The 25193-nt window shown below is 45.1% G+C and overlaps 2 protein-coding genes across 5 annotated transcripts in view; one reads left to right on the top strand and one right to left on the bottom strand.

Moving 5' to 3' along the window:
• The window catches only part of TNIP1 (TNFAIP3 interacting protein 1), a 74807-nt gene extending 70255 nt beyond the window's left edge, over positions 1 to 4552 (top strand). For all 4 annotated transcript variants that reach the window (XM_083181569.1, XM_083181571.1, XM_083181568.1 and 1 more), the window contains exon 18: positions 206 to 4552. In XM_083181569.1, coding sequence (XP_083037695.1) covers positions 206 to 249 — 44 coding nt within the window. In that variant the 3' untranslated portion in view covers positions 250 to 4552. The remainder of the gene's footprint in view (positions 1 to 205) is intronic.
• A 285-nt stretch (positions 4553 to 4837) lies between these two features.
• On the bottom strand, positions 4838 to 24827 carry GPX3 (glutathione peroxidase 3). The gene is made up of 5 exons (XM_083181572.1): positions 24639 to 24827; positions 15353 to 15506; positions 8819 to 8936; positions 6892 to 6991; positions 4838 to 5399 (listed from the first exon to the last, which is right to left on the bottom strand). The coding sequence occupies exons 1-5, from the start codon at positions 24720 to 24722 to the stop codon at positions 5160 to 5162; spliced, it is 696 nt and encodes a 231-aa protein (XP_083037698.1). The 5' UTR covers positions 24723 to 24827; the 3' UTR covers positions 4838 to 5159.
• Positions 24828 to 25193: the final 366 nt, after the last annotated feature.

Genomic DNA, 25193 nt, shown 5'->3' with positions numbered 1-25193 from the left:
GCTAGGGGGTCTGGGGAATGGTTTATCTCCTGACCGGTTTGTCCAGCCCTGTACTACATGAACTTGCATTGACCAGACTAGGTTGTCCTGCATCAGTGATCATTTTATTTCTATTATGTGGTAAAATAAACAAAACACTGTCATAAAAAAGGTGTGTACATCTGATTAGCTACCGCCTATTTACATGATTATTGTTTAAATTTAGATGGGCATAAGAGAGGAGCCCAGAACCCACAGAGGCCAACCTGAGGAGACACATCAACATTTCCTAACTTCTTCCTGACCATACTTACAGCTTTCTAGGCATGGCATGGTTCTATCCAGCTATATGGTTCATGAGCCAGCAACAGTGGATCTCCTTCCAAGTCTGCGAGAAGAGGAACGGCTGGTCAACCATGACCAGATGAGGACGGAGTAGTGCAGTAGGGTGGCTTGATACAATGCAGGGTACATATAGAGACTGGCATCTAACCATACATGTTGTTAGATGTTAGTGTGACCCTCCACACACACACACACACACATATGATCGAAGGTATTTGAATCTCTCTCTCTGTATATATATATATAATTTTATAGACCCAAAAAGATGTCTTTGGAACCTCAATAGGGTTTGTGGCCCAGGGTGATTTGCAGATCATACAAATAAATCTTTTCGTTTTAATTATGGATTGTAAGATTTATTATTTCACATATATTACTAATTCTTATTAGGCGTGCTTTCTATTAAAAAAGAAAAGAAGATTCCACCATGCCCAATCAGATACCTTCATAATTTAATTTGGAGACGTGTGTAATCTATTACGACCATACAGGAATTTCCAAGGCATTTCATTTACCCACTGTTCTGTTAAGAAACCTTTGTGTGCACGGAATTATTCTTCATGAGAATACAGCCGTTCACTAGGGACCAACCAAAGCATCGAGGCCCGAGACACACTTTAAATGTCACCTCCAATGGCCTCGACAACTATATAGAGTTGGATATTACTACTGGACAATTCTCTCTTGTATTCCCTTGAATGAATGGTTTTATCTTTCCTAGAGTGTCCGTAAATGAAAAACAGTTGAAAGGTTGTTGCTCATTTAGATGCTTTTGTAGATTGGGAACCTGTAGTAGAAATTCTTGAGCTGGAAGTTTATGGGCAGAGTTGGCTGTAAACGTCGTAATGATCCAATGGAAGGAAATTGTAATTCAGCTTGAGATCAGAGTACGTAGCTATAACGCTGAAAGTCAATGAATGTCACCAGATCCTACCTTATGGAAAGGTACCTGGAGAGGAATCAGTATGGTGCCGGTTTGGAGCAAGGATATTTGATAAGTGGGGTAGAAAGTTGGGAATGGCAGAAGACGATATTAAGGTGCTCATACACCGATGCGGTTTGGCCTGTTTTCATACAATTCAAACGGATCGCCCCAATATATCGGATGAAAACTGGCCAAATTGGAGGTGTTGGACATCGGATTGGATCCGATGTGCGGATTGGTGTCAGAGATCCTACGTGCAGCACATAGGATACATCGGAATCAGACCGGCACATCATGGGTGCTTTTTAGCACCTTCGATATATCACATCCGTTTCCCTTGAACTCCACGGGGAGTCTTTTTACACGCGATAAATCGCATGTGATTTATCACGTGTAAAAAATGTCACATCGAGTGCCAAATGGAATGTGAGGATTCCCGGAGATCTGCCGAGGAAGTACAAGGGAAATCAGGGCCAACTTGTCCTTCAGACAGGTCGGACCAGTCTAGGGGGCCTTAAGTCCCTTGTAACAGCTTGGTTGGAGTTTGTTCCATGTTTGGATCTCTGTAAAAGAAGGCAGATGTGTTTTTGTATTGCCTTACAATTTCTACTATGTTGTCCCAAATCTGGCTTATCCAAAAGACAGAATATACTGATTGTTGGCTCTGGAGATAACTGATCATTACTAATAAATGGACATTTGTATCAATGATTTGATCCATGAAGGCAACAGCATAAATGATGTGTGATGGGGATGGCAATAGGGAATTGTCCTGAGAAACTAGGGGATTGGACTCTTAGTACACCCAGATCCACCATGATACTTTTTGCTATCATTGAGTCACAGGGCACTGATTTTATTTGCCTTGTATGTTGTAGTAATGTGAAGTGTAATTGTAGCATAGTAAAGTGTAATTGTAGCATAATTGCAAATTTAATTCCAATTTCCAATTTAATAATTGCAAATTTCATTTTATTCCTTTAGTAAACATTAATCCAATATGTTTTTATTTTTTTCAATCTATATCGTATGTATGATGTCACAGGCTAATTGTAAAAAGCACTGTCCTTTTTTTTTTTTTTTTTTTTTTACAGCGATTTGTCCATTTTATTTTTGACATTAGTATTAAGATGAAGTGCGAGGGAAATCTTTAATCCCTAATTTGCCATTAAATAGGTGGATCAACCTGGGTATAATTTCAGTGGGGGACTTGTATGTTGGGGATCATTTTGTGCCCTTTAATTATTTACAAAACAACTTTAATATCCCCAACAACTTTGTATCTATTTACAAATAAGGAGCTGGTTACAATCAAACTTATGGTGTGTACACACGTTAGATGTGCCTTAAGATCCTATCCACGATCTGATCAGATAGGATCGTGGATAGGATCTTAAGGCACATCCGATTTGCATCCTATCTTGACTATATAGTGCAGATCTGCACTATATAGACAAGGCAGCCAAGACTTTCTGGCTTCCGATACATGAACGCGGATCGGATCGGGATCGCAAGGGTTAAAACCCTTGCGATCTGCATCCGATGTTGATCCGATACCGATCCGATGTTGACTATATCGTCAACATCGGAAAGGAAATCGGACCGTGTGTACACAGCATTATACTGCTTTCACATTGCAGAAATGGGTAATGACACGGTATTCTTAAATGGGACTTTAAAACGGGTCTGAGCCTTGAGACCTTTCACATTTTCACAAATTCAAACATTTAACCCCCAAGGGACATGTTTCAAGCCATTGAAATAGAGCCATTCACACTGCCTAAAAAACGGCTTTAAAACGTGTAGGACTCTGCTTTTTAACAGTGTTGAAATACCAGTTAACTTTAACCGGTAAATCAACTTTGGCACTTTCACATTGCAGCCTGAAACGTTTTAAAATGGAAAAAAACGGCAATATACCGTTTTAAAAGTGCGATGTGAAAGGGGTGTTAACTACACCTACTAAAAAGCCAACTTTCCCCGCCTTTTTTAAAACTAGGGTGAGCGATTATTCCCATAAAGGTGGCATATCGTGGTGGTGCTCCCACTTACTCTCCACCAAAAAAAGGTTTATACTTTAAACCATTTTGCTTACGAGACTGCCAATGCCAAGTATTCTTCCTCCTCAAACTCAATAGTTATGAAATGGCTTGGTCTCTTTAAATAGAAAAGATGGGCCGCTCGAGTATACACAGCAGTCCTCCTGATTTATCTGTACTATGCTCCCATTAGGTTAGTGCTATTTTGTTTTGCGATGTTTTCTTGTTTAAATGGATGCAGACTGTAACATTTGTGCATAATTCTGACTAGATGTTATATGCGAGACAATTACAATTTATAACTCACTGTTTTCTCTCGCAAATACCCCCCCCCCCCCCTTTCTGTACCCCCCTGTTATTTGATTGAAAAATTAAACTCCATGTAACAGTTTTTTGACCTGTATTAAAAAACATTTAGCTTGTGGCTTTTTGGTCACCGTTTTTCTCAATAAATTATGGTATTCTTATAATTTACAGTAGGGGATACATTACAATACAAGTTATGACTATATATAAATGTTGGAGAATTTATTATTTTTTTTTTTTAATGTTTGAGTCAGAATTGCGTACTCTTCCAGAATGGCCGCAGGGGCCCTAAATATCAGATAGTGCTCCGGGCCGCCATTAGAGTGAGCAAGTCTCACTGAGCGAAAGTGCAAGATGTTGGGCTACCAATGACGCGTTTCGCATTGAATCATCTTATCCTGGCCCCATTGTGCTTCACAATGCTGGTAATCGTAGCATTGTGCTGTGGTTTCGGCTCCAGGATAATGCAGTTCAGCTTGTCACACCTACCCCAGCTGAGATAAGCGGTCTGCCCTCTACTGGAAGAGGCAGCCAGGAATTCAGCCAGTATACCTTGGGGTCAGAGGAATCTGTAACACGAAATTGGATTCTCCTCTGCGTCTTAATAAAAATGGGAATGAAACACGGTGAAGTCACTCTACATAATCCAGGTTGAATCTCTCCGTGTTCTGCTTTAATAATAGTTTGTCATTCTAGTTTTTGCCGTTTACTTCTGATGCCTGTACCGAATGCTAACTTAAATGTTCCTCGCGACTGTATGTCTTCGCACATAGAAGTTTATGTAAATTACTGTGTGTGTGTGTGTGTATTGAATTGATCACTATATATAGAACGTTAGCACTGGCTAATAGACCTATAAATCCAATTACCTCCTAAAAGCCTTACGTATGAAATGCAATGCAATTAATATTCATAATGGTCTCTTCCATATGTTAATAAAAATTATTTTGGAAACTAATCTGAGCCCCTGCGTCTTGTTTTACGAGGCGAAGAACCCATCGTAGGAGAACCATAATGACCATCCAAGAAGGGTGTGAGACACAAGAGGGTTTATTTACTAAGATGGGAGATAGAATGTTGCCCATAGCAACGAACTACTACTACTTGTTTATTTAGCATCTTCTTGAAGATAATAGAATCTGATTGGTTGCCCATAGCAACAGCCCATCTCCAATAGAACTGCCAATAAACACCAAGGAAATGACTCAACCCAAACTATGTGATATATGCAAGGATCCAGAAGGCTGTTTAAAAATAGACAGTGTTTATTGAGTACTAGCATAGATAAAGCTTCACTGTAGAGCAGGCAGAAAGCTGAAGACCCCAGGTAGTCAGAGTCCATCCCAGAATGATAGAGTTGCCGGAATGCACTTAACAGCAACCTACCAAAGATCTGGCTTCCAGATAGGTCCAACACTGTTTGTGCTTTAGGACCCATCTTTCACACAGATGGTATCTCCATGCTACCTTCGGTCTCCCGCCAACTACTCTGACTTGGCACAAAAGAGCATACAAGTGATACAAACAAGCATGGTGACGTTAAGCACAATTGTATCAATGAGAAACTACTCCTGGTCTCTGCTCATCATCATGACCCCTTGAAGTCCGGGCTGCGATTTTAAGAAGTTCATCACATCTCTCCTGACCTGTGGGACCGGCGTGCGGGGATGCCAACGTTTCACCGCGCGTCCATCGGGTCCCACAAGAAACTTCTCAAAGTTCCACTTGACGTCATTCACTTTGAGGGGCTCCCAAAAGAGACGAGTTCCACTGCCGAAAATATTGCCCACAGGTGGGCAGGAGTCCTGAGGACAATAAAGAATGATGTTATTGAGCATGAAATCCTGAGTTCCATCATGTTAAACTCCTAATTTCAACTGAAATGTAAACACTAGCATCATCTCATAGCAACTACAGATGGAAGAGGAAGAAGTAAAAGATACAAAAAAAATGAGCAGAAAACAGCAGAATACTGTGCTACTAAGAGGGAACTCCTGGGTTCTTTATAAATGATGGTGGCCACCATACGTGTAGAAAGGGACAAACTAGAAGTGAATGGACCTAAGCCTTATTTAATAATAACAATAAATATAAATGAATAAAACCTCTTTCTGGAACCCGGCAAGATTTAATGAAGGGTCAATTGGGAATTGGGATAGATTAATATAAAGTTTGGAGTAGGGATGCCAATCCAAGGGCATTTTTTCTATCCCTGGAATCGGGATTGAAAAATGCTCAATTCGGGGATTGGTATCTCTAAAAGAAAAATGCCCCCGCTTCTGTAGGGTGCCGGACGGCTCCCTCCGACGTCGGAATCCCGACTGCTCCCTCGTGGGGGTCCACGACCCCCATAGAGGGAGAATAAAATAGGTGGCGAGCGCAGCAAGCCCGCAAGGGGCTTCATTGCGCTCCCCATGCTGTGCAGTCGGGATTCCGACATCTGAGTAATGACTGTCGGGGAAATATACCACACCGCTTCTGTAGAGGAGACGGGAGCGGACGGTGAGACCTATGAACTAGTCACGCCAGGAACAGCCAGGCAGCGTCTGAGCGGTTGTTAAGCATTAGACCAGGATTGAAATACCAGACATTTTGGGGCCAAATCCCCAGAATATAGGGATAGGCATTCCCTGTATACTGTGTGTCGGTAACTGACAATCACCTGCCATCCTCTGTTATTCACTAGATTGGTCTGTTTGACCCTGTGCGAGTGACAGTTACCTTACCCTACAGATGCTGCCACTTCATTTATTTCATTTTGTGTTTTGAGTACGAATGGTCACCCAGGGCCGCCACTAGTAATGTTGGGGCCCGGGACTGACCTTCAGCCCAGGCCCCCAGCGGCACCCCCCCCCCTCCCCCCCACGCTGGCACACACACACCCGCGCGCCGGCACACACACCCCCCCCCCCCCCCCAATTACTATTACTTCCCAGCAGTGGCAGCTGCGCAGCATCTTCTCCCTCCGGGACTCGGACCACTCACTGCACAGTGCAGCCTGCAGAGTGCCGAGCCCCTCTGTATCCTAGGCTTGGGGCACTGCAGGCTGCACTGTGTATTGTGCGCGCCTGGCCGCTGGCACTGGGTGGGGGGGATTTGTGCAGGGGTGGTGCCGTGCCACTGTGGGCAGCTGCCTGGGCCCCTCCAGAGGCCGGGGCCCGGGACAGCTGTACCCCTGGCACCCCACCTGTCGGCGGCCCTGTTGTCACCTGAACCTGTCAAAAGAAACGCCCATACCTATAGCCAGAAAGGGGGCAGAGTGTATACAGTATTTTCCATAAAGACAGCTTTTAATACCTTCAAAAATGTATATACTTTCTGCTCTTTCTTCCCATTGACGTCTCCTTTTTCAAACATTTGGAAATTTGGAGTATAACCGCCACCAGGACGCACATATCTGCGGGAGATTTACAAAAGGGGTATTACACTTTTATTTCAGCCTGTATTGTGTATCAGTAACTCACTGACCTCATTCTTGGCATTTAAATCGCACAGAAACATTCAATTATTGGACGTACATAATGCAGTAAGGCAAAATAAGTGGTATCGTTTGCATGGAAAGTATGAGAACACTTCGCAGTTTCAGTTACAGGTAATCTATATGTTAAAAAAAATTGGATGTACAAGGCTGGATTGAAAAGTAAGGCCTCCATGGCTGTAACGTTTTTATTTGTGTATAGATTTGAACACTTTTTTTGTACATAATACTCCGTTTATCCTCTATCCCAGTGATTTTCAACCTTTTTACCTTGCGGCACACTAAAAAAAGATTTAAAAAAATTGCTAAGGCACACCATGACATCCCCACAGGGCAAAACACATTGACCCCCACAGGAAAAAAATCAAACCTATTGCCCCCATATAAAAAACAATCACACTGGTCCCCACAGGTAACACAAATAAAATACATTGGCCCTTTTACATGAAAAGAAGAGACCAGTAAATAACACTTGAACTAGTGGTGGCTATAAACTGGTTTGGGCATCTCTAGATCTGGGGGCACACTTGAGAACAGCTCAAGGCACACTAGTGTGCCACGGCACAGTGGTTGAAAAACACTGCTCTATCCCTTTCCACACATGTGCACCAACGCTTGACGGAGAAGAAAGCTGGTGGTTGTTGTCGACACCAAGACCGAATGTCTGTTTACACCTCGTTGTCAGAGTTGAAGTGTTGACCCGCAAGTTTTTTACAGAAGGATTTGGACCCTATTCTTCAGCACTACACAAAACACAGGGGTTGCTGCGTCAGGTTCTGCCACACCCTTCATACAGCCCCGACCTTGGGCCCTGCGACTTTCACCTCTTCCCAAAGATGAAAGAGCACCTTAAGGGTGAACACTTCAACTGACAACGATGTTAAAGACCTGGTGTTGACAATATCCACCAGCTTTCTTCCCTGACGCGTTTGACTCCTCAAACGTTGGCACACAAGCATGGAAAGGGATGGGGACTACGTTGACAGTCAATAGGTCGACCACTATTGGACGACAGGCAGAGGGTTAAAAGCTGGACATAAGCAAAAGGTTAACATGGAAAGGGTCTAAATTAGTTTTTCAGGTTTTTTTTGTGTCTGTCGACATAAGTCAACACGGACACGTGCATGGCTCGCTGCGCTCAGCACACTATAATATTGTCCCTTTATGCTCACTGGGATGGTAAAGTGTGAACAAGTTGGTTGTCGAACTAATGAGGGCATACCACATGAAGTGTTATAGGGTGTAATACAGACCTGTCCAAACTGTGGCCCTCCAGCTGTTGTGAAACTACACATCCCAGCATGCCTTGCCATAGTTTTAGGATTCCCTAATTGCAAAACTGTGGCAAGGCATGATGGGACTTGTAGTTTCACAACAGTTGGAGGGCCACAGTTTGGACATGCCTGGTGTAATAGCTTACTGCCAGTGATCCGCAGAAGTACAGAGTGGGCAGCTGCCTATAGTGGTAATAAGTATGACTGCTCACGAATTTTAAAGAATATGGGAAGTCTGGGAAAAGTGATGAGATTTTTTAAATGAATGTTGTTTGAATAAGATGGAATTAGTATTGCAAAAGAGCAAGCATACAGATAGGGCGACTCGCCCCACGTACATGGGGAATATATGCATTGAGTTCTGTACATCAGCCCTATAAACACCTGGTGAAGGTAATGTGCATATTAGCAGTGCACTAGCTGTGTAACCACCAGTGTAGCCCCTCCCCCACCCATGTTACTCGCCACTCACTTCAGTCCATGGAGGATTTCTTCATTGCTCCCAGGTTCTTGTAGACCAAACTGGTGGCAAGGAAATCCCAAGATAACAAGCCCGTCGGATTTCATTTCTTCTTGTAGTGCATTCAGTTCTGCAGGAGAGATAAGCCGTTCATTGTTTTTAAAGTGGTTGCTGAGTTAAAGACCACGCCGGTAATATTTCCTGTCTCCCTACCTGCTAAAAGCGTATACAATCCTGACCTATATATGACATGCAGGGGCGGATTGGGCCCTGGAATAAAATTCTGTAAGTGGGTGGCACCAAATCAAATGTAGGTGGAGTCCAATACCGCAAAATGGCGAGATTAATACATCACTACATCTGTCGGGAAGCCATTGGTTTCAATATGCTTGACAGTCCATTGACCCCCAGACATTTAAGCGGATGTGACAAATTACAAACCTCCAAATGGATTCGGTATGAAATCCCGACGGTCAAAATACCGACAAGGACAAAATCCCGATATTTAAAATCTCGACAGGTTCAAAATCCCGACATTTAAAATGTACAGGTGAAACAGTCTACATGACTTTCCGTCGACAGGTGCGAGGTCGACATGGGTTTTTTCACTGTTTTTTGACCCGAATGTCGACATGGACACAGTTGGAAGTGAACCGCAGCTGCTCGCAATGCTTCGGGCACTATTTTATTCTCCCTCCTCACCCTAGTGGATGGAAGGGCATGAAATACCGCCTGTCGGCACATGTCGGCTCAAAAAACAGTGAAAAAACCCATGTCGACCTCGCACCTGTCGACGGAAAGTCATGTAGACTGTTTCACCTGTACATTCTATATGTCGGGATTTTGACCCTGTCGGTATTTTAAATGTCGGTATTTTGACCCAGTCGTGATTTTGACTGCATCCCCCTCCAAATGTCAAATAATAGCCCCCTACTGAGTCATAGCACAGACCCCAAAACTTCCATGAAGCAGACAGACATAACACTTACTCCTGTCTCTTTAACAGATGTCACAATGGATATAGAGATGGGTTCCAGTCTTAGATGAGTTTCTGCAGTATGGGGTACTCTGTGAACCGGCAAAGGTTGTTTGTGTGGGAGGGGGGGGGGCTACATGGTTGTTGTTTTTTTTGTTGTTTTTTTAAGCACTGGCTGACAGGTGGGTATCTTCCCTGTAAGGTCTATGGCCAATCCGCCCCTGATGAAATGCTTACCTACTCTCCCAGGATCTCCTGGAGTTTCCCAAAAATAGTGTGGCAGTCCCAGCCCCACACCAAAGTAGGCAAGACTCCTAGATCCCACACAGGGACGGGGTGATGATGTGATTTGCACTAATTAGAATCATTGTAGCCCTGCTTTACAATGCTAGTAAGCAGGAGACGGGGCTGCGATAATGCAATTGTATTCCCATGCTGACAGATTACCTCCGTGCCCCCTCCTGAGGAACATGGCTACTCCCTCCTGGAAGAAGCAGCCTGCAAGTAGGTAAGTATGATCTATGACGAGTCCTATTAGAGAAAGTGCTATATAAACGGGCTTAATAATACCGTCCCTTTAAACAGTGACACAAATGAATGGGAAGCGGTACATCTGTCAGAATGAACTTAGGTCTACAGTCATTAGGTCGACCCCACTAGGTCGACTGGCAGGAAGGTCGACCTGACTTAAGGTCGACATGGGCCAAGGTCGACATGGGCCAAGGTCGAATTTGCATAAAGGTCGACATGAGGAAGGTCGACTGGTCATAAGGTCGACTGGTCATAAGGTCGACATGGGTTTTTCACTGTTTTTTGATCCGAATGTCGACATGGACACAGTTGGCAATGAGATTTGGACGCTCGCAATGCTTCGGGCACGGTGCCTCGCTGCGCTCGGCACACTATTTTACTCTCCCACCACGCCCTAGTGGATGGTAGGGCATGAAATACCGCCTGTCGGCACATGTCGGCTCAAAAAACAGTGAAAAACCCATGTCGACCTTATGACCAGTCGACCTTCCTCATGTCGACCTTTATGCAAATTCGACCTTAAGTCATGTCGACCTTGGCCCATGTCGACCTTAAGTCAGGTCGACCTTCTTGCCAGTTGACCTAGTGGGGTCGACCTAATGACTGTAGACCTAAGTTCATTCTAATAGATGACCGCTTCCCAATGAATGACACAGGTTCTGCGGCAGGGAATCACATACACTGGATCAAGTCTTGGTCTTTATTTTTGGAGTAGGTCACAGCACACCAGGTACACAGCATAGGCAAGTATAGATACAGCAAGCAGCATACAGGTAACCACAGCATAGTTCAAACTCTTCAGAATGCTCCAGTGGTCCCTACTGTAGCTCACACACCCAGGTTATCACTTGGTAGCTACTCCACCATCAAGAGCAATGATCTCCTGCCTTGGGGACACTTCTAACAGGAAGCCACAGGTGCTGCTAATCAGCCCAACCTTGATCGGGATGCAGTTAAAATCCCGGCGGTCGGGATCCCGGCGTTCGGAATCCTGACCGCCGGAATCCCGACACTTTCTCCCTCCGTGGGTGTCCACGACACCCCTGGAGGGAGAATAAATTAGTGTGCCGAGCGTAGCGAGGCACCGGGCCCGCTGCGTGGCGAGTGCAGCGAGCCCGCAAGGGGGGGCGATCCATGTCCCCCCCTTGTCGGGATTTCGGCGTCGGGATTTTGAACGCCGGGATCCCGACCGCCGGGATTTCATACTGAATCCCCTTGATCACATCAGTTATCTTTTCTGCTACTACTGTGAAACCTGGACTGGATCTTCCACATTCCTTTTAATGGGTAAAGATGCTATCCCTGCCACACTGATTAAAACCAGGTAACATGCAAGCATGAAATCAGCCACACAAACTGTGTCATTCATTAGTGTCCTGTTTTAACAGTATGATAAGCCTATATATATATATATATTTATAAATATAATTTTTGTTCTATTATCTTACACTGAATGTTTGATTGTTTTGTGGTCTTCTCTCCGTGCCTAAACTCACTGTTACCTACTTATGCACCCCAGCAATTACTATATTATTGGTTACAAGACAGAGGTACTGTGTACAAACTCCAGACACAATGTTGATATAAGACCGTTCAATATTAACTTTAACATTTTAAATATTGGTTGTTATATGGACAAGCACAAGTGTAATCCGGTCACCTGAGCCTACAATAAGGTTACCATCCAATCACAGCCACCGCAGTGAGGAATCTGCCACAAGAACCAGTTATTGTTACTGCCTGGATTAGCGTATAGTCAATTTATTATTTTATTGTTCTTCATATGAAAAAAGTTTATACAGTACAGTACATCCGGATTATTTGTGATTTCCTATGAGGGCAGCTGGACATCCTACAATGCAACTGGATGCAAATACATCTATTTGTTTGCATGCAGGGTAAATACTAGCAGTTTTTGCATGTAGTCCATGAATACCGGGCAGCTGTTTGTTTGCACGCTCCTCTGAAATCTACAGTAAATCTGTCTCGCCTGCAGTGCTGCATGGTTTTGCTAAGATGCACGGTTACCGACTTTGGAAATTATTCTGGTTGATTCGCAAGGCTGTGAATTCGCACACTGGCTGCGAGTGGAGGTTTTACACAAACATCCATCCGCAGCCTGCAGGGGAACACCCACATCATTTGATGGTCGCCGACCATCGAATGATGTGAAAGGCACACGCACATCTGTGGTTGCTCAGAGCAACCTTAGATGTGCGTGGGCACTCTGAAGTGGGCGGGCAGCTGAGATTCGGTGATGTCAGCTGCCCGCCCCCCGTACCATCGGCCTTTTGGCATAACACCCATTGTTCTCATGGGAGCGCCCATAAAACGCTGGGCGTTTCCATATGCAAATGGGCGCCCCCTCTCCGCCGCCTGCCCACACACTTGGATGCATGCGCCCGGCGAACATTCTGCGCATACGCCCACCATCAATGCCCTTGCGAAGATTCTGGTCTGAGATTCTGATAGAGATTATTTCAAATGATGCAGTTAAAGAGCAGGTGCAAAATGGCCACCAGCGCCTCTCTAGGGGGGAGGGGGTGGGAGTAATTCAAATACTGAATTACTATGTCTTGTAAACCGCGAACCATGGTTGTTCCAAGTTGTATTCTTGCGCTGACACTTGTTACTTGCTCAACATCACCTCTTTTAATTTGTAGAAGCATTAGTAAACGTACCCCTCTGATTCTCTGCACCTTGTACCTCTGTCACCTGATCGTTCTATTTGTCACATTGATCATGCCTGAGTTACCGCTAGTGCACTGACCCTGTTTGGCCGCGCTGTGCTCTGACAACATATCCTGCCTCTTGCCTGCTTTAGTTGCCAAGATACCTACAAGTACAAGCATACTGTCCACAATCACTGCTGTTCCTTTCCAGGGCACCAGTACATTTTTGTTTGGAGTAGGGAGGCAATTTATCATTTCATTTTGACACCGCTAAATCACTGAATGTCACCGCAGCTGGACTGAAACAGTACACCACGTACCTGATGACAGAGCTATCTATCTCTATATACATTCACACACATTTATGTCCAAAACAGCATAGAGGACACTATAATACAGGTAATAGCATATTAGAAGAAAAAGGCAACATTAGGGGCCCATTTACGGTTTATTGAAGTTCATTATTGTGGGGTGTAGGGGCACTGTCGGGAGGGGGGTGTTAAGCTGCATGAAAGGAAGCTATGATGCAGGGGGAGGGTTAAAATCAGGGGAGGCTCCAGAGGTGGGACTACAGCACAGTTCATAATTCAAATAGGGGTGCCACACCCACTGCCACCAACCGCCATTCCAATCTGACTCACGGCAGTTGGTGTTTCTCCCCCTTTTTTTTTTTTTTTTACTGCTGCAGCCCCCCTCTGGATCCACCACTGGTTACAATACTTACCACCGGGGTGTCGGGATTTTGCACATCAGGATGCCACCACCATCTCAACACCACCCTGTGTATAAATCATTAAGGGAAAAAGGGTCTTCTGTAGGAGAACATCTCTCCAGATCCAAGCTCTTATGGCTTTCCTGCATGGTATTGCTGTAACACCAGCATTTGTAGTTGGGAACATTGCATTGCAGGGCCATGTGGATGCTACCTCTTTCATGTTATCCAATGACAGTCCTCCCCCACCTGCAAGTGCTTCAATTTGCAATAGATTAGCTAGCACTAACACCTATAAGTAACCAGCACAAACTGCGCTTCCACAGCAAATCCCTCAACAGCTAACTGGAAGATTCCCCGGTGGGGGTAGTCTGTGCCCTCCTGCTAACTGTGCACCCTCTTTATCTCTGGGACTGGGGGTACAGTTAGCTGCCACACCAACTAATTTTGTTCTGTCAGTTCAAAGAAGGGGAAATGTACTAAGCCTAAAAAGTGATAAAGTGGAGAGAGATGACGTAGCAGCCAATTAGCTCCCAACTGCCATGTTAAGGGCCCCATACATCAGCAATTAATTGTGACAATTTTCAGATATGGAGATGATTGCCACAATTAATTTTAGATGTGTGGGCTCCCCCTTTTGGCAATCCCAATCAAAATCGCCAATCGATTGCTTAATCAGGTTTTTAAACATGTATAATAATCTGGTATTATCTGCAGATCTTTTTTATATGTGTGGGCATTCCCAATTCGTCTTCTTCATCTATTTACATTATGAACAGCAATCGATTGGGCAATTTCCAGATATGAAGATGCAGGGGGTGATTCTCTATGCAAGAAATGCGGTAAAAACCCAGTTATCGGGGTTTTTACAGCATTTTGGGATGCTGTAAGCATCCCCCGCCGGGTTAACGCGATCCCACCGCCGGCTTCTACCGCATCCCACCGCCGCCCCGCAACGACCCCCGCATCGCCCCCTCCTCCCTCACCTGTGTCCGGGCAGCGCAGTGCTGCCCGGACCTTTGACCTCCTCCCTGCACTGATCCTCTTCCGGGTGCAGGGAGGAGGAGAGCCCGGCGCAGCAGCAGCAGCGCCGGGTGTGGGAGGGAGGGGGGAGCCACCGGGACCTGCTGGGACCCGGTGACTCTCACCGCAAAGGACAGCTCTTAACGCAAGAGCTGTCCTTTGCTATCATTATCGCATATGTTAGAACATATGCGATAATTATAAATGCGATGGGCGGCGAAGGGGGGCGGAGATTCTTAGAGAATTTCCCCTGCAATCTTTAGATGGAAAAATCTGGCGATCACTGAAATAAATCTGTAATGTGTGGGCAAAGTCAGATAGATTGTAAAATCCATTTATCTGGCCAAAATATCCCTGTATCTGGAAATCCATAAATTGTGATTGCTGAGGTATGGGGCCCATTACAGGATGTGTTTGAAAAATGACTGTTACGAATGACTTGGTGGGCTTAATGCGTCTGCTCCCTACGCAAGATAAATGACAGAAGCTGATTGCTTGCTTTGGGCGAGGCGCCCACTTTCTCTTGGTTTGATACATCTCCCCCAGTGTAACTGATCATAACCCAGAATTCCACTGAAATCTCTTCTCTGTCTGCCCCCATATGCAGCACTCTGAATGCACCAATGTCATACCTGGGTACTGCATGGTGAGCCCTCAGTAAGTGGCCACATTCACAAACAGCAGCGTCTTCCCCTGGTACTGCTTGAAGGGGACAAACTCGCTGCTGTCTAGAGTGAGCGCTCCGTAGTCGTAGACCGTTCCTGGTACAGAGTTGTAGCAGTCAACCTGAGGCAAAGACAACAACATCATAAGAATTAGATGCATGGTTTATATAAAGAGAAAGTCAGCAAAACACTGCTTATTGTAATGTTAGAATGCTGTATATATATATATATATATATATATATATATATATATATATATATATATATATATATATATATATATATATACTGTCCGTGGGAATCAGCACTCCCAGTGGCTGACAAAAACAATAGCTTCGGTGCCTTGCCTGTTTGCCTGGGGGGCAATTCAATATCTGGCCTTTTTTGGTTGTTTTGAAGAAGTCTCCGAGTGCCTCCCTCACCGCCAGATATATATATATAGTATGTGTGACTCCGAAACACTGCCATCTGTAGGCAGCAAGTGAAACTACATCTACTGGCTTTCGAAGTATTTGCTTCGAGACGGCTTATTAGTACTTTATATAGAGCCAAGGTATTCTGCAGAGCCGTATAGAGACTGAGCAGACTTCTTATTAAATGAAGTAAGGATAAGAGAGACCCTAAAGAGAAACTGAGGAGACTTGAGTTGATTTTTTTCTTGCATTGCGGTCACAAATAAACTGACGTAACATGTTCAAACCTTCAAGCAGTGACTGGGGAGACAGCGACCTAGTACAGGGGGCGGTGATAAGACAGTGCGACTAACAGAGGTTTCAATATAACTGGATTTTTTATCTCACCCTCGTAGTAGAGTTTAGAAAGTGTAGCGAGCCGATTGGTTCTTGCAGATAACAAAGTTTTATTAAAGTTTCATGACACACAATAAAACAAAAAAACATTAATATATATATATATATATACATACATATACACACACACACACACACACACACACATACACACACACCCCCAATTCTTCAATATATTTTATACAACACAAAAAACAATCTCACACTACAGTATATACAACAAGAGCTAAGGATTGTCCGATAACCTTTGTAACCTTTGTGTGGCAGGTAGACTGGGGATCTGAAGGCTTACATACAGTAGTAATGTTATCCGCAATCACACAGTGTACTATTCCGTTATCTCAATACTGAGCTCCTAGTACATCTAATCCCTGCACAATGATGTTCCGTAATGTTGCTATTAGGATCATTAAGGGCATGGTTCAGGTGTGCTCGCTATGGACAGAATTCGGGCGAAAATACACATGTGCAGGCCCGCTGTGCAAACACCTTCGGCGATTATCACACTCTGAGGCGTGCACACTGTGAGGAGTGGGTAGGGGGCGGAGAGTGCGCTGAAGCAGGGTAACACCATGCATTTATTGGGCATGCCCACTAAAACCGGTAGATACACCCAGAAAAACTCTGGGCGTCCCCCTGCAGGTTTGTCAATGCCTCGTCTGTGCACCCGATTGTTGCCATGTCCATCGGAAATAAAAGACCCCACACTGAGGTTTATTTGCCAATGAGGAAAAAAAATTATTCGCCAATAAAAGTCAGTCTAGGATGTATTTTATTTCCGATGGACATGACCGAATTTGGGCTCCCAGACCAGGCATTGACAAACCGCCATGCGCATGCAGATACGGCCATTCATTCGGCTAAAGGGGGTGAACATACGTATCCTAGCAAACATGTCTGAATTAGGCCCTTAGTATTGTGTTCGTTTACATAAAATAAATGATCAGTGTTGGTTAATTCGGTCAAAGCCGAGTACTGTCACTATCTGGTTGTTCTAATTGTTCTCCGTCCATACTCATTTCAGCTGGTACCAATCAGCTCCTGTCTGACATTTTTTTTAAACACAGCCTGTGACATGGCAGGAAGGAGCTGATTGGCTGGCTGTTTATCACTCTCCATTTTATCACTTTTGAAACTTAGTGCATCTGGCCCACTATATGTGGTGTATCATAAGTTCTGCCCCTTGGTCGGAGAAGAGGGGTTGTTACATCATCTTCTGGCCCGATAGCCAACTGGCATGTCACAAAATCATGTGGGTTATATAGAACCCTTTCTGCAGATGTTAGGCTTGTGAATGATCTTCCCTGGGTATATTATACCATAATAAATATCTGCATTTTATTTATAATCTAGACTTGACAAGTGGTTGCTAGGGGTTACAGCACTTGCAGGCATGTTTGCAGCTACTGTTTGAGGTTAAAGAATGTACAATTGTTTTAGAAACAGAAAAATCACTTGCCTTCCACAGAATTTGGGGATACTGGAATACAATACCGTAGTCTGTCCCATTCTGCAGATAAGTCGGCGGCGCAGGACGATGATGACAGAATGCTGTGAGGAACATCATTTCGGTCCCAGCCCCTGCTATGTCATCTGAAGTCACGCAAGTAGTATCGCGATTTTAGCCCAATGGCCATTACCACGCTATGCAATTATAGACCTTGTTTGTTTTGGCCAAAAATGACCCTTTTTTGGGGAGATAACACAGGAATAAGGATCCCAGAATCCAGTTATCGCAGCTCTGAGGAACGTTTTTTTGTGGAATATGTTTTGTGTGCCTGAGGCACCTGAAGCAAAATCCCTGATAAGTGCCGGGTATATTTGGATAGCCCCTGGCAAATCCATTAGCTGCGGTAAATTACTGCAGCTAATTAGATGCCTCCCTATGTTTTTGAAATGTATCTTTAGAACTGTAGGTGAGGATTAATCATGAGAAACATTAACATCTCAAATGGATATATGGATATGCCGCTGGAATGTAAACACCAGAATATCGACTAGAGATCTGCACGGACTCCCTTGTTTTGTTTTTTAGTTCCAATTCATCATCTTGTTATGGTTTGGCAAAACTGCACTGAAATACAGCCTTAATTTCAGTTTAAAATCAATAAAAAAAAAAAAAAAAAAAAAAAAAAACACAACATATCGATAAGCATTGATTTAAAAAAAAAAAAAAACCAACAACCATAGAACAGCTAAAATAATGTAATATCTGCAATCCCAAAACCCAAATTTTTATTTAAACTCTAAATTCTGAACCATGGGAAGATTCGAACCAGAACCAAATCTCCTCAGAGATGTTTTCATGTGTATTGGGATTTCTGGGGAACCAAACCGCACATCTCTAATATCAACATAGTCTGTCTGCCAACATTGTAAATATCGACAACGAGAATGTCGACGACCAGATTTTGGGTAAGAGTGTGTTAGGCGGCTGCAACTAGAGTCAAGGTATTAGCTGGCCGATATATAGGCTGAACAATTGAACAGCCGATGTATCACTTGACGTCTGTTCGCTGGGTGCTCGCACCCACCATTGTGGGTGGGGACGGCTAACCGTGCCCAGCGCCGCAGCAGACTGTAATCAGGACACGCATATCTACGTGTCTGCGGTCCCGTCGCTGCTCCTGGCTCCTGCTAATAAAAAATGACCCTCACAAAATGGCTGTCCCTAACAGCTGACCGTTTTAAGGGATGCTTAAAAGGATGCTGCCTCCTCAAAAACTGGTAGATCTGTGGGTCCCGGTTACAGATGCAGCGGCAAGTGGAGGGTAAGGCAGGTCAGCACAGCAATAGCCCCCGCAGACCCCCCACACCAACTCAGCACCTCCCAGCCACCGCGGGGGCTATTGTTACACCACTGTGTTAGGGTAATTTTGATATATCAGCATTGACAGTGTGAATGTTGACATTTTTCATCAACATTCTGATAGTCCACCTCACATATAGCACATAATAGATGGGGTTTTGCTGCGGGGGCATACGCCAGCTCTAGCTGGCAAAACCCCATAGAAGCCTATGGCTTCTCTCCGCAGTGCTGCTGTGCGAGGGATCCAACACGGATCCCTCCCAGCATACTGCCGGTCGCCACCATCTCTGCGCATGTGCAGAAGGACTCACGGGTCTCAGACCCAGAAGTCCAGGCAGCCGCAGGGATCACAAAGGGCAGCTCTTATCGGGAGTGTTGCCCTTTGTGTCGCTCATCGCATATGTCAGTACATACTGTATGCAGTGAACATCGGGACGATGGGCGGCGGGATGTACCGTCGCTGGTTGATATTCCCGCTCAATAAGTGGAATCTAGTATCCCTTTCACACAGAAAAAGCAAGTTACCGGGTTAAATATTTCTACCCCGTAATTTGCTGGTTGTGTGAAATGGTAAACCTGGGACCCAATTCCCCCCAAAAAAAAAAAATCAGGGTTGGAGAACCGGGAATGTCGACCCGGGTTGACCCTTTCACACAGAAGAAATACCCGCTTAATCAGCCAATTAATATAAATTAATATAGAAATATTTAATTCGGTAATTTGCTTTTTTGTATGAAGGGCCAGGCTGCGACTGGGAAAATTCAATTACAGGGTAAAAACTGGGGTTTACAGACTTTTCTGTCTGAAAGTGGTATAAGGTGCCAATACAATCAGCTGCGGAAGGTTCCAGACTTCACACAATCAGCCTATAGAGGTGTGAACAGAATCAGTTTCCATAAAGGATACTAGAGGATAGTGAAACAATCTAGAGTAACTGCAGTAAGACAATGAACAGAACTGCTGTGACAGCGTAGTCTTTAGAATGGGGATGGCGCACCCTGGGTGGGCAATAATTGGCCCTCCAGCTGCTCATAATACAAAACTACGAGTAATAACAAATCAAGCAATGCTGTAAAAGTAATTACCTAGTCATTTTAGTGAGGTACAAACAACCATCAAAGCCCCTTTGTTGCTGGGACAAACACTGTCTGTCACCTGTTGCAGGCTGAAGTGAGAATCGGAAGCTGCTGGAAGTCACTATAACAAGGATTGTGCTGAATCCAGCTGTTTGTGGATTCGCCTTCCCAGCCTGTAACTGGGAGCAGATGGTGTTTTCACATTTTCATTTATTTGTGTTTTGGCATGTAAATGACAGTTCCCACATGACTGTCAGGCCGAAGCTTCTCGGAAGCGGTTTGCTGTAGACATATAAACAGGATACCAAAACATAAGACTGCGACTTGGCATAGTCTACCGTCTGACCATCTGTTATTGTCTACACAGAGAAACTGCGGGTGCTGGAGGAATGATCGGAAAAGTGAGAACGTAGGGTAGTCTCTGTTATGTGCAAAATTAATTGCTTGTGTGCGTATTAGTGTATAACCCAGGGCTGCCTACTTTCTGACGGCCCCCTCCGGGAGAGGGCAGCCAGTTCAGTGAAGTGGGGGAGCGTGGCTGCTGAGGGCAGGGGGAAGGACGGCCGGCGGATCATCTGGAGTGAGTCAGCACTATTGTGTCCTCATGGCTACGCCCCCGCAGTGCAATGCCGGTTTTTCTGGCATTGCACAGCGGGGGGCATCACTACAAAGACGCTGCTCGTGTCATTTGCTCCCACAGACCCCTTCTGAGGGGGGTCGTAGGAGAAGGCCACATTCCAGGAGGCTTGCCCCCTTTCTGGGGGGCAGGGAGGGGGACCCGATTTCCAGGACCCTCAAGACCACTCCGGCAACCATGGTATATCCTATATCTGAGAGCCGAATAAACACGTTAAACACAATCCAACATCAGCTAGGACCCTGCTGTTTTACTCTCCAATACATCAGTGATTTCACTAAAAACTAAAGATGCAGAAAAATAAACGATAAAAGGCCAGATGTACTAAGGGTAAAAAGTGATTAAATAGAGAGAGTGATAAAATGCCAGCCAATCAGCTCCTAACTGTCATGTTAAGGGCTGTGTTTGAAAAACGACAGGTAGGAGCCAATTGGTTGGTGGTTTATCACTTTTCATGGCTTAGTACAGCTCACCCTAAATAACCAGGGTCCTCAAGGCACACTAACATTCCAGATGCTCAGTAAAGCCTAGGGGCGGCACATGTTTGGGGGCGGCACTTGGATGCCTGTGATAGTACTGTCAGCCCAAAATGTACCAATAACTGCAAAATATCCACTGTACTGTACTATATTCCATCTTAAATAGAGTGTCAATGATAGGACATGCAGATACTGTCCCTGTAACCTCTCATACTTAGTAAATATGTATTCATAATAGAAGAACATGTGGTACTTGTTTCCTAGCACGGCGCCCATCGCATCGCATACCATAAAGCATACGATGGGATGCGATGCAATGTTAGCAGATGTTATACAACTTTAAATTGTATACCATCGAATTGTATGCCATTGTATGGCATATACAATGGTATAATATTTTAAATTGTATAAGCACCCTAATGGGTGTTTTCAATGTTAAATGTGCCCCCTATAAGATAAATAAAAGTAATAGATGCTTACAATGTTAAAAGCACCCCCACGCCACCCGTGCTACCAACGCCAACCCGAAGCGTGGCGCGAGCAGCGCGCCCGCGATGGGCGGCGGTATGCGTCCTCCGACCTTTTCATACCCCCACTATCCACGTCGGCGTGGAGTTGACTTAATATAGTGTGGCGAGCGCAGCGAGCCCGAAGCGTGGCGAGCGGACGCGGAATACATGTTGAGTAATCCGCGTCCCCTCGCTGCGCTCGCCACGCTTCGGGCTCGTATTCCGCGTCCCCTCGCCACGCTTCTGGCTCGGGGGGCTCGCTGCGCTCGCCACACTATATATAATCAACTCCACGCCGACGTGGATAGTGGGGGTATGAAAAGGTCGGAGGACGCGTACCGCCTCCCCTCACGGGCTCGCTGCGCTTGCCACGCTTTGGGTTGGCGTTGAGAGTGGCAGAGCCGTGGGGGTGCATTTAACATTGTAAGCACCTATTAAGGTGCTTATACAATTAAAGATTGGATATACAATTTAAAATCGCATCTCATTGCATTGTATGCCATATACTATGGCATGGGTCCTCAAACTGCGGCCCTCCAGATGTTGTGAAACTACAAATCCCAGAATGCCTTGCCACAGTTTTAACACACCCTTATAGCAAAACTGTGGCAAGGCATGCTGAGATTTGTAGTTTCACAACATCTGGAGGGCCGCAGTTTGAGGACCCATGTACTATGGTATACAATTTTAAATTGAATACAATGCCATACGACTGAATATCGTGGGCGCCGTGCTAGTACACAAGTACCGAACATGTCACAGTTAGTGGCTTTTTTTGGTACTTGTTTCCTAGCACGGCCACACCGATTTACATCGGGGTGGTCGTTTCGGAAAAATCGGGTCGATCGCATCGCATGCGATTTGGTCGCATGCGATGCGATCGACGCGACCGACCGATTTTGGACCCGATTTTTTTTTTTTATGAAATGTAAATCGGGTCCCTGGGACCCGATTTTACATTGGATTCAATGTAAAATATTCCCAACCCCCCCCCAAATGTCACGGCGTACACCCCACCCCACGATAGACGCCAACCTGAAGCGTGGCGAGCGCAGCGAGCCCGCGAGGGGCGGCGGTGCGCGTCCTCCGACCTTTTCATTCCCCTACTATCCACGTCGGCGTGGAGTTGAGAATAGAATAGTGTGGCGAGCGCAGCGAGCCACCGAGCCCGAAGCGTGGCGAGCGGACGCGTATACCTGTGAAGTTATACGCGTCCCCTCGCGGGGCTCGCCACGCTTCGGGCTCGCCACACTATTCTATTCTCAACTCCACGCCGACGTGGATAGTAGGGGAATGAAAAGGTCGGAGGACGCGCACCGCCGCCCCTCGCGGGCTCACTGCGCTCGCCACGCTTCGGGTTGGCGTCTATCGTGGGGTGACGACGGGGACATCTATAATGTGAAATGGGTCATATTGGCCCATTTCACATTTTTCACATTTTTTCAGGATTTCAATGTTAAAAAATCTTTTAACATTGAAGCCTATGGAAAAATCTGGGGCATCGCGTCGGGACCTATGTTAATGGTCCCGACCGACGCGATGCCCCCGATATTTTACCTTTCCCGACACGATTTCAATGTTAAAATATTTTTTAACATTGAAGCGTGTGGGGAAATCGGGGGCATCGCGTCGGTCGCGTCGGGACCAATGTTAATGGTCCCGACCGACGCGATGCCCCCGATATTGTCTCCTAGCCGGCAAAATGGACCTGATTTCAAAGGAAATCGGGTCCATCGTATGGATCGTGTACCTTAACTTAAAGGTACACGATCCATACGATTGTGGCCGTGCTAGGAAACAAGTACCCTTTTTTTAAAATAAAATCCATTATATTGGCTATTATGAAATGAGGGCTTATAAGTAATCAATAAAAATAATATAATTAGACAGGGGGTTGGGGGCGCCGTCATCCCTAAATCCGCCCCTGCCGGTGAGGTTACATACAGATGGCTAGTGGTGAGGATGCTAACAGTCAGAGTACCGACATCGGCATCAGGACTAACATCAGAGGTTGTGGGGTCTCGGACTGACAAAGTAGACACCTTGTGTGGGCACCTTAAATGACTCCCATTTATATCATAGGAAATACCTATACTGTCACTCAGCTCATATAGGTTTTTTCTACAGGTACACATTATGGCAAAGGTCAAAAGTTATTTTAGTGGTTATGATTACTTTAGTCAATCATTTTAAAGACAAGTGAGATGGTTTTCCACACGCTGCACACTTACTACCGAGGAGTAGATACTGCTATTTTTATATGTATGTTTATATGTATAAATTGATGATCCCTGACCAGGTTCTCTTCATCGTGATGCTGGTGTCAGTAGTCTCACAGCTGGCATCCCTACCGCCAGTCGCTCGTATGTATCCCGACACTGTTATTTTATGTAACCTCTACTGTATTTGCAATTTAGGAGGAAATGCGGTAACATCCGCCTCCCAACATCGCCGGCATTCCCTGGGTCCCGCGTTGTTAATAATCACATATGCTCTAACATATGCGATTATTAACGCAAAGGACAACTCTTCTGATAAGTTCTGGGGCATACTGGGAGGGATCCGTGACAGATCCCGCAAACACTGCGGCAGAGAGAAGCCCATAGGCTTCTGTAGAGTAACGCCGGCTTTTTCTTCTAGCGTTACTCTATATTACGAGAAGCTGGTGATCGGCTTTTACCACATTTAACCCTTTGTCTCCCCCTTAGTCGCTCATCAGGTTAAAAAGGGGGAATGCAGAAAACCCATTGATGTAAAGCTTCAGTTTACAGACTTATACACAAACCTCCCGACATTTAAAGATTGATGCAGATTATTGATGCAAAAAAGTGACATGATAATTAAAAATTTCAATTTCAGTCATTATAATAATACACCATGATAATAATAATAATAATAATATTATAATGCATGCAGGAGAGAATGCTTTCTTACCGACTTCTGGTCAATGTCCTGTGCCTGCACGAGAGCAGCCAGGAAACAAGGCATGAGCCACGAAAACCCATATTTCGCCCCCATTCTGGGGCAGCACAGCAGCCTCTGGAATGTGACAGCAGCAGCAGCAGGCAGAGCAGTCCTGTTATCTCTCGCCACCTCTGTAGCACTGGGAATAATGACACACAGATAGCAGGGATCACACAGTAAAAGACTCAAGGCAGGGCCAGCGTTAGCCAATGGGAAGAGGTGAATGAGATACTGAGAGGCTTAACCCTCTGGAAAGCCGTGTAGTCATAGAGATTACTCCCTGGCTGTGAGCTCAGAGCATGTTGTCTGTCACTGTGTAGTATTATTTTTATTATTGTTATTAGCAGTTTCTTATATAGCGCACACGTATTCCGCAGCGCTTTCAGAGTATAGTTCAACATTCACATCAGTCCGTGCCCCAGTGGAGCTTACAATCTATATTCCCTGCCACATGCACACGCACACACAGACATTCTAGGGTTAATTTAGTTGGGAGCCAATTAACCTAATTGTTCTCATTCGTTT

The sequence above is a fragment of the Crinia signifera genome, chromosome 4 (genome assembly GCF_055691185.1).
Source record: "Crinia signifera chromosome 4, ASM5569118v1, whole genome shotgun sequence".
Lineage (NCBI taxonomy): Eukaryota > Metazoa > Chordata > Amphibia > Anura > Myobatrachidae > Crinia > Crinia signifera.
Note: the sequence above shows the minus strand (reverse complement) of the source record. Positions and strands in the feature narration are given on the sequence as shown.